Here is a 9,715-nt window from a genome sequence, read left to right as displayed (position 1 = left end):
CTATTACATGAACTATGAACTCGGGCTTCTTTTGTTTTTTGTTTTGCTCAGAGAAATTAATGACAAGACAGAGGAGGAAGTGTGTGTGTGTGAAAGAGGCTTGGTAAACACACCTTTTTTTTTTTTTACATCGCATTTTAGTGCCATTTCTATTTTGTATAAATATTCTCAATCAATGGAGAACGTCCTTTTTTCAATGGATTATATGTCAGTTGACCTAGTGACTCCAAATTGATTCCATACATTAGTACTTTACTGTAACGTATTACTTCTTCTAGCTTATATAAAGGCTTTAATAGAAAATCCGTCCTTTATTTTCAGTTGTTTCCATGCCATGTGACCTTGTGGCTCCATGTAAATGCCGGTATTATTAGTAGATCAGGCAAACAAGACCGACATACATTGTTTATTGCATTTTATGACTGTTTCTCTTTTAGTTCAATGTAAAACCACCTTTATTTTCAATAAGCTCAGTGTCATCTGTTACGAAGCTCTTTGTACGCAGTTGTATGAAAAGAGCCATTTATAATGTCATGTGATATAAAGACTCCAAATCTATCCCGCACACCACATCGAATATTTGAATGAGAAATTCAGTTCTTTTTCCAACAGATTGCAGCTCAAAATCAGGACCAGATATTCCTCCTATATTGCGAATACTTTGGAGCAACATGCAGTGTTGTTATCTTTGATTAACTGCAAAATAATGTGTTGTCTTTTTTTCCTGTAGCCTCTGTGTCATGTGACCTGAGAGCTCCAAGCAAGCGCTGGATATTAGCACCAGATCTGAGGTATAGGACACATCTTTTATCTTGCATTTTATTGCCCCCTTTATTTTAAATAACTGTTTCAGTGCATAATACATCTTTCGTACAATAGAACCTTAAAAAAAAAAAATCAATCGCTGCCACATATTAGCAATGGACAGGAGGTATAGGACACACCTCTTTTTTTATTTTAACTTACTGCTTTAAACATTTAATGTGAATTTTAAAGGGTGTTACTGGTATTTACTTAATGTGGTTTCTCTCGCTCCCCTGTTCTCATCTGTGATTGGCTGATGGTGTAAAGTCCCTCCCACTCCCTGCGTCTCACTTGTTGCAGGACACATGGCTGCAGGTCGTACAGTTTACACGACACCACAATCATTTTAAAACGTGTTCATTGATTGTCCTTTGGCAGCTGTGACGCGTACTGCAAAATTCCTCTTATTTTGTGACCAAGGGACTTCAAATCACCACCAGACATTCGTACAAACACACTTCTTTTCATTTATTTATTTACTATTTTAGCGTTTCATCACAAACGATATATAAACGTTTCATTGCATTCTTTTTTTAGAGTAGTATGTCACCAGAATTATGTCATTATTTTGAGAACAATCAGGTATAGATAAGGATGGAAGCTCTGCAAAAGTATTTTGGACAACTACCATGGAGTTGCCAAATTACATACAGATTTTGAGGTGTTCTGTTGTCTGAACGACTGCTTCCTACTAAAATAGGTCATAGCTGCAATAAAAGGAAAGGAAAAAACTCCCAGGTGATAGCACACAGTCATATAAATGTTCGAGGGAAAACTTCCCAAAAAAAGACAAATGTCACTATTATTTTTGTTTACTGAATGTTGAATGCTGAATTTTCACGCGCACACACACTCGTCATTTACAAAAACTCAAAGAAAGAGGTGTCTGTGTCTGTGCGTGTGTGTGTGTGTGTGTGTGTGTGTGTGTGTGTAAATGACCTGCATTACTCTGGGTTTTGCTGTTCCTCTCTCTGACCACTGAGGGGCAGCGCACACTCTCATGTTAGCAGTCCCAATCACTCCGTAACTTCTGCAGTGCTTCTCCTATTTCGTCCCTCATGAAGAAGTGGAATAACTTTCACACATGCATTTATTGTAGACTTTGTTGTTGGCCCTCAGAAGCTAAGAAATAGACCGTTCCATTCACGGTAGCTCACCATGCGACACCCATTGCTCGCCCTTAGTGATCTGTAACAGTCTGCCAATCCTAACTATCTGTTTTAATGCAACTGAGAAGGAAACAAACAGCAATGTGGTGTTTTAAAGGTTTAAAGAGCGTGTTTGTGTTCTGTCTGCTGCTAATCTCAAAGCTCCCTTTGTCATCTGATCTCCTGACTGTCCTGAGACTGGGACTCCAGGCATGAGGAAACACATCCCATCCCCCTTTTCAGCACTTGTCTTTTAATGCAAGTACCAAACTTCTTGATGTCATGCAACATTTATATATATTTATATATTTTTTTCCAAGAAGCATCTTGTCTCAAAAAGAGATCTGCCTTGAAATCAATGAATGAAGAAGAGGAGGAAGAGGTCGGTCTACTTAAAACCTCGTTCCATCTTAAACTGACACACACCAGCTGCTCAAGAACAAAACAAACGCCTCACTGTTTGACAGTGTACATTCAGAGAGAACAGCTGAACTAGGATCAGTCAAATGGAGCTTGTCTGATACGCAACGGCAAAATAGTGATCTGAAGGACAGACGCTTCCTCTTCTCAAATCTGCGTCCACATGTAGTCTTCTTGAGCTTAGAGATGAACATCAGATGATGGAGCAGATCAACCCGTTCTCTGCGTTCAAGAGACAACTATTAGGATTAGTTTTACACGACGATGAAAAATGAAATTAAACTAAAAAGATAATCCATATAACTTTTTAAAAAGTGCAGAATTAAAGTCTAAATTTACCAGCAGAAATATTATAGTGGTGAAAAAATTACTTTTAGAACATTTTAGGTCCAAAACATTCAATAATATTTACATTTCAGTGAGTTGGCATGCTAACCATTAAGGACACCTGAGCCAGCAGCAGACAGTAAGCCATAAGAAATGGCTGAGAAATATAAGTTTTCATTCCGTTATCCATCTCAAATGCTGTCGGACCAACAAAGCAGCAAGATAAGGGTCAATATAGATTCAGTATTTCTACTGTGGGTCTAAGCTGAAAGACCAGAAGGGGATGAAAATCCATGTTTCGGCTAACGTTTAGGCTAAAATTTAAGCTAACGTTTGCTAACTAACGATAGCCATTGCTCCAGTAAGCAACTCTAGCCTCTTACGGGTTCATTTGTTGTTGTCAATGTGAAAACATCACTAAATGTATGGTGACAAGATCGACCACATCAACTTGTTCCTTCGATGAAGTGACCTTTAGGTCACAAGATTACTTGTTTCCTCTATTTAGTTGTTTCGAGGCCATAAGACATAACTTCTTCCCTTGATTTAGTAATTTTGAGGCTCTGAGCTATAACTTGTTCCCTTGATGTAGTTACTTTGAGGCTCTGAGCTATAACTTCTTCCCTTCATTTAGTAATTTTGAGGCTCTGAGCTATAACTTGTTCCCTTGATTTAGTAATTTTGAGGCTCTGAGCTATAATTTGTTCCCTTGATGTAGTTACTTTGAGGCTCTGAGCTATAACTTCTTCCCTTGATTTAGTAATTTTGAGGCTCTGAGCTATAACTTGTTCCCTTGATTTAGTAATTTTGAGGCTCTGAGCTATAACTTGTTCCCTTGATGTAGTTACTTTGAGGCTCTGAGCTATAACTTCTTCCCTTGATTTAGTAATTTTGAGGCTCTGAGCTATAACTTGTTCCCTTGATTTAGTCACTTTGAGGCTCTGAGCTATAACTTGTTCCCTTGATTTAGTAATTTTGAGGCTCTGAGCTATAACTTGTTCCCTTGATTTAGTCACTTTGAGGCTCTGAGCTATAACTTCTTCCCTTGATTTAGTAATTTTGAGGCTCTGAGCTATAACTTCTTCCCTTGATTTAGTTACTTTGAGGCTCTGAGCTATAACTTCTTCCCTTGATTTAGTTACTTTGAGGCTCTGAGCTATAACTTCTTCCCTTGATTTAGTAATTTTGAGGCTCTGAGCTATAACTTGTTCCCTTGATTTAGTCACTTTGAGGCTCTGAGCTATAACTTGTTCCCTTGATTTAGTAATTTTGAGGCTCTGAGCTATAACTTGTTCCCTTGATTTAGTCACTTTGAGGCTCTGAGCTATAACTTCTTCCCTTGATTTAGTAATTTTGAGGCTCTGAGCTATAACTTCTTCCCTTGATTTAGTTACTTTGAGGCTCTGAGCTATAACTTCTTCCCTTGATTTAGTTACTTTGAGGCTCTGAGCTATAACTTGTTCCCTCAATTTAGCTTGTTTCGAGGTTACGAGCTATAATTCAATCCCTCAATTAAATTAATTTGGGGCCACAAGATCATACTTCTTTCCTCCATTTAATTATTTTGAAGCTGTAATATCTAAATTTTTCCCTCCATGAGGATATTTTCTGGCCACGAGGAGTAATTTGTTGCCTTTAATATTATATATCTTGTTATATCTAGATATAATGTGTGATAAATAGAGGGAAAAACATATATCTTGTGACCTCAAAGTAAAATATCCCTCTGAATGCTAAATTTGCCCAAATGGTCTACTATTGCACTCTCTGCTTCTCGGCACACTGGACTTTTGGACTATTGCCTATTGTGACCTCTCCATGCAGCGATCTTGCTCTTTTTATTTTATGTACTGGTCCTCGTCTATCTGTGTCGCGATTGTTGTCTCTATGCTATTTATTATCTGGTGCGTCGTGTCGTTGGTTGTGTGTTTCTTAAATGCCTTGCTGCAACTTATTTTCCCCTCATGGGACGAACAAATTTGACTCTGACTTTTCAGGGGCTCCGTAGCAAAACTCTCTCACACCACATGTGTGCACCATATCATCAATTATATCACACCACTGTCACCACACATGTCATTTGTTTTCCTGCAAATTTGAACAGAGCTACTAAAGCACTCTCTTCCTGAGTCACAGCACGTGTCAGCAGTGAGGCAAAGTGCAGCCTGTTGCTGCCTGTGAGTCAGAGATTGAAATCATTTGACTCGTATTTCAACATTTCACTTTGGATCATCTCGCGGTGAACCAGTCCTCTCAGAGTCACACTGAACTCTGACAGCTGATCCAATTTTATACAGTAGGAGGCCATTATGGCTCCCTCTCAGCTGTGCCAAATATTTAGTCGTCTCCCTGACAACAAACTCATTTCTATTTCTGTCTGGCTAGCGTTCCCCTGCGCAGTCAGACACAACACCACTGAGTTACAATCTCACACTCTCATGTCAACAGTTAATGGAGCCACTAATTATCCTTACTTCACTATGGGGTGCAATCTCTTGTTAAGCAGGGGGGAGAAAAAGTTGTTTTTCACTGTGAATTCATTGGTGGATGACCGCTGATGGCCTGCTTTGAATGGCTTCTTGAGATGTCAATCAGACTCGGGGACCCTCCCACTCTGTATAAACTGCCAGGGTGCAGCAAGGCGAGGCCCTGCAGCGCTCGCTCTTCTTCTCTCCTCTTATCCTTGACCACATCTGCAATCACCATGACTGTAAGTATCATCCTGTGATTCCGTCTTCCTGCTTTGCTTTTTAAAAAAATTTTCTTCTTTCCATTGGAACTCACAGGAACGTGCATCTGTGGCCTTGTGAATCCAACCTGGGATTAACAACTCATTGATATGGGCCAGCTCACCGATTACCGCTCTGCTGCAACTTAACAAGCCGAGTTAACAAATCCTTAAGCTAACTCGCATATCCGTATTCTTTTCGACTGTGCTTGTTCCAGATATGTGACTGTAGGATTGCCTTTTATGGTTAAAATATTCACCACAGAACTCTCCTGCACATGGGTCTCCTAACGGGTGGATTCTGAGGTCAGCTGTTCTCTTTGTGCAGTAATTGAATCTCACTGCAACATGTGATTTATAAATTGGGTAGATTATAATGAATCACTCTGGGTTTTCTGTGCAAGTTCGCTGAGGGGCAGAGTGTGTGTGTGTGTGTGTGTGGGGGGGGGTGAGGCTTATATTAAAAGGTGAAGTAAAAGCTGCTGCAATGTTGTGATTTTAGTTTTAGAGTTTCAGATCTTGGGGTGGATGTTTCTCTTGTAACTCTGTCAGGGTTCCTGCTCTATAGAAGGTCTATTTCTGTGTTCCTTCATGCTCCTCTCATGTAACATGCAGAGGGTGATCATGATCTTGGAATGAATTAATCCTTTTTGAATAATTACTTTATATATTTGTACACATTTGGAGTTTTGGAAGCCTGATTTACTTTTATTAGAAAGAAATATAGTGAGTTCTATAGTGTTCTTGAATATTGTTCCTGGGATATAGGGTGCAGCCAGCTCAGCCCAACCCCAGTTAAGGTCCTTGTGCTATGTGACACACACACACACACACACACGCACACACACACACTTTACACTTGGACTCTAGTATGGAAAGAATGCTGTAACCTTATCAGCCCCTCAGTTTCATTTCCGATCTTTTGGATACAATGATTTTTTTTTCTCCAGATTTATTGCTTCAGGCTCTGGCAACACTTTGATTCCGACAGCTGCAAAAGAGACTCTCTCTCTCTCTCTCTCTCTCTCTCTCTCTCTCCCTTCCCCCCTCTCTCCCCCCTCTCCCCTCTCTCTCTCTTCCCCCCTCTCTCTTTCCCTCTCTCTCTCTCTCTCTTCCCCCCCTCCCCCCTCTCTCTCCCCCCCTCTCTCCCTCCCTCTCTCCCTCCCTCTCTCTGTCTCTCTCCCTCTCTCTCTCTCTCAGTTAACAAGTACACCGTGGACAATATTTTATAATGATCAGCAAATCTTTCATTTATTTAAAAAAAGGAGAAGAAAGACAGGAATCAGGTTTATTATTCCAATGGATCTGTCACTGCGTTTCTGATCAAAAGACACATTTTGTGGAAGCTCTTCTTGTCCCCTCAGAGTAGAGCGTCTTTCGAATGCTGGCCCGTCCTCCTGCTCGTGCGCCCGTTCCCCACGTACATCATTTGACCGTGTGATGAAACTAGGAACCGTGGCGCTCGGTTTCACAACTTCATGACATCTCACTCAAGGCTGGTGTCCTCATCCTGGCACAGTTCACTCCTCCGTTTGCCACATGTACAGTAACGGCTGAGCCCAGGATTTATGCCGCCGCAGCTTTTTTTTTTTTTTTTTTTTTAATCTCTGGAAAATATTACTCAGTCTAACAACAGTAGTCCAACATCAGTTTTACAACTTTTTTTTAACATCTGGCAGAATCGTCTCAGAGGAAAATGTGGGGGGAGCCAGGAGCTGGACTCTTTGACCGGTCCTTGAATGGGAGTTTAATTTGAAGCAGATGTGAACAGATGTAACGTCCCCTGGATTTCACGGACTGGTGCTGCGGTAATAACGGGTGAAATCCTCGTGCTGCATCACTTCCCTCATTCTCTTTCATTTCTGCTTTTTTTCCCCTCTCTTCTGCACAGGGAATGATGGTAAAGAACATGTCCCTCAAGGTTGGGCAGACGCTGACTGTTGTCGGAGTACCCAAGCCTGAGGCTACAAAGTCAGTGCTAATAAAGTTTTACCTTCGTGTTCCGATTGACTCCGTTTTTTTAATCGTACAAATACATCTAAATGTTTACTGAATGTCTTTCCTTCTGTCCGCTGCAGCTTTGCCGTGAACATCGGCCCAGACGAGCAAGACTTCACGATACACATCAACCCACGTTTTGACGCGCACGGAGACCAGAACACGGTGGTCTGCAACTCTTACCAGGGAGGCAAATGGTGTGAGGAGCATCGCGAAGGAGGTTTTCCCTTCAGCCAAGGAGAGGAGTTCACGGTGAGAGGTCCTGGTGTGTGTGAACTCTGACCTTGTTCAGGCTTCCACCTCTAATTAAACGCTCGTCGTAGGTAGATTGTATCTGGAAGGAGTTGAGGACCGTCTGAACCGGGACAAGAACGCCGTGAATGTGATTCATAGCACATCTGGAGCGGGTTCGGCATGCGATCCAAATCTGATTTCTGTGTCTCGGCCTGAACGCTCAAACAGGATTTCGAGGCGTCACTTGGAACTTGTTTGATAGCTCGTCTGAGCACAGCGGAGCTGAAAGGAAAGAACAGCCTAGACAGAAAAAGACTGGAGGCCACTTTGAGTCACTGCAAACTGAAGGAAGCTTATTAAATCAAGGTCCTTATCTCTGCAGTGATCCATCTTTTTTAATCCTTTTCCAATGAATTCATAATTGATAATAATAATATAAGACAAAAAAAAGAGAAAAAGGGGAAAAAAACAAAAGATGGGGAGTTTTTGGTTAAAAATTCAGTGAGGAATATAATATATATAAGAAAAGAAGCGAGGCCGTCTCCTGGAATTATTCCTCTTCCTCATTGCTAATCTCTGACCAGGTTCTACTGATGGGGCGTCTGTTTGGCGCTGCGCCGTCACTCACGGCCTCCTTCTGTCTGTGACCTCCGATGGTAGATATGAGTCACTGTACCTCCGAGCCAGCTCCGGTTTATGGACTCAGGGACTTGTGAAAATCACCACCATGTTAACAGGGTTATGGTACAGGATTCCTGAGCTAGAATCAAACCGTCTGATTGCAGGAAGCGATGTTCAGTTTGAATAGTTTATGTTCAAATTCCTTCTTTGATTCTTCTTCTCTTTCTCTTGCACGTATTCTAGATGCGCATCACGCTAACCCCTTCGGAGTTCCAGGTCAGTTTATCGGATGGCTCCGTAATCCATTTCCCCAACCGCATGGGTGCGGAGAAGTACTCATTCATCAGCTTTGGTGGGGATGTTCGCATCAGGAGCGTCGAGATTAAATAAACCTCCCAGGAATTGTAGGATTGAAACATCCGTCCTCTTCTTCTTCAAGTTGGCTGGCACCAGGGCTGTTAATGCTCTCGCTTTCTGAGCACGTGTGTGGATTGGTAGTGCCTTAGATGACATAAAGTAGTACGCAAGAATTGTAGCTGGTTGAAGGATGCAGATGGAAGTTAATCTGGAGACAGACATTTAAATGAGTGAGCGAGACCAGAGAGTCATTTAGAGCAGAATTACACGTTTATATGGAAAGTCAACCCAGTACCAAATAATGTTAGTTGCTCTGCTGTTTGCATTCTTCTTCCCAAACATTCCAAAAACACTGCTTGCCTGTAATTAAATGGATCAAAGCAAAATGAAACATGGACTCCTGATTCTTTCATGCTTTTTCTCCATTTTACTGTCGTTTTTGACTTGATTTCTTTGATATTTTTATTTCATTCAAAAAATATTTAAAATATAAAACTATAAATATTATGTATGTTTGTGTGTCAGAGTATACATATGTAATGTATATATAAATATATGTATGCATATACACACACACACACACACACACACACACACTCGGCCAGTCAAAAGTTTGGACACACCCTCTCAATGTTTTTTCTTTATTTTTTTTTGGGGATGTCTTTCTACATTCTACATTGTAGATACTTACTGAAGGCATCAAATATACAGTATAAAGCTCAATATATTGAATTATGTAGCAAAGAAAAAATGGTTAAATAACTGTAAATAGGTTTTATATTTTAGATTCCTCAAAGTAGCCACCCATTGCTTTGTTGACAGCTACAAAGCTTCTCTCAGTGAGCTTCATGATGTCATCTCCTGAAATGGTTCTCACTTCTCAGGTTTGCTTTGTCAGGGTTCATTTGTGGAATGTCTTGCCTTCTTAATGGGGTTGGGACCATCAGTTGTGTTGTACAGAAGTCAGGTTGGTACTCAGCTGAGAGCCCTGTTTGACTACTGTTGGAATTTATTTTATGAATTACGGTGAAACTGGCTCACATGAGGACCGCCTCGATAAAGGAAGTCCTCTGCTGCT

General features: G+C 40.9%; 1 protein-coding gene across 4 annotated transcripts; it reads left to right on the top strand.

Moving 5' to 3' along the window:
- The first annotated feature begins 730 nt into the window (after positions 1-730).
- Positions 731-9,021, top strand: lgals2a (lectin, galactoside-binding, soluble, 2a). 4 transcript variants are annotated; one of them, XM_086186351.1, is made up of 4 exons: positions 731-791; positions 7,319-7,398; positions 7,506-7,677; positions 8,524-9,021. In XM_086186351.1, exons 2-4 carry the CDS (start codon positions 7,322-7,324, stop codon positions 8,668-8,670), a joined length of 396 nt encoding a protein of 131 aa, XP_086042477.1. In that variant the 5' UTR covers positions 731-791; positions 7,319-7,321; the 3' UTR covers positions 8,671-9,021. The 4 variants fall into 4 exon arrangements, with proteins under 4 accessions (XP_086042477.1, XP_086042476.1, XP_086042479.1 ...); XM_086186350.1 differs by lacking the exon at positions 731-791 and adding an exon at positions 5,289-5,409; XM_086186353.1 differs by lacking the exon at positions 731-791 and adding an exon at positions 5,715-5,733.
- Positions 9,022-9,715: the final 694 nt, after the last annotated feature.

The sequence above is a fragment of the Aulostomus chinensis genome, chromosome 18 (genome assembly GCF_037954235.1).
Source record: "Aulostomus chinensis isolate RoL2024-O1b breed Wild chromosome 18, RoL_Achi_v1.0, whole genome shotgun sequence".
Classification (NCBI taxonomy): Eukaryota; Metazoa; Chordata; class Actinopteri; order Syngnathiformes; family Aulostomidae; genus Aulostomus; species Aulostomus chinensis.
Note: the sequence above shows the minus strand (reverse complement) of the source record. Positions and strands in the feature narration are given on the sequence as shown.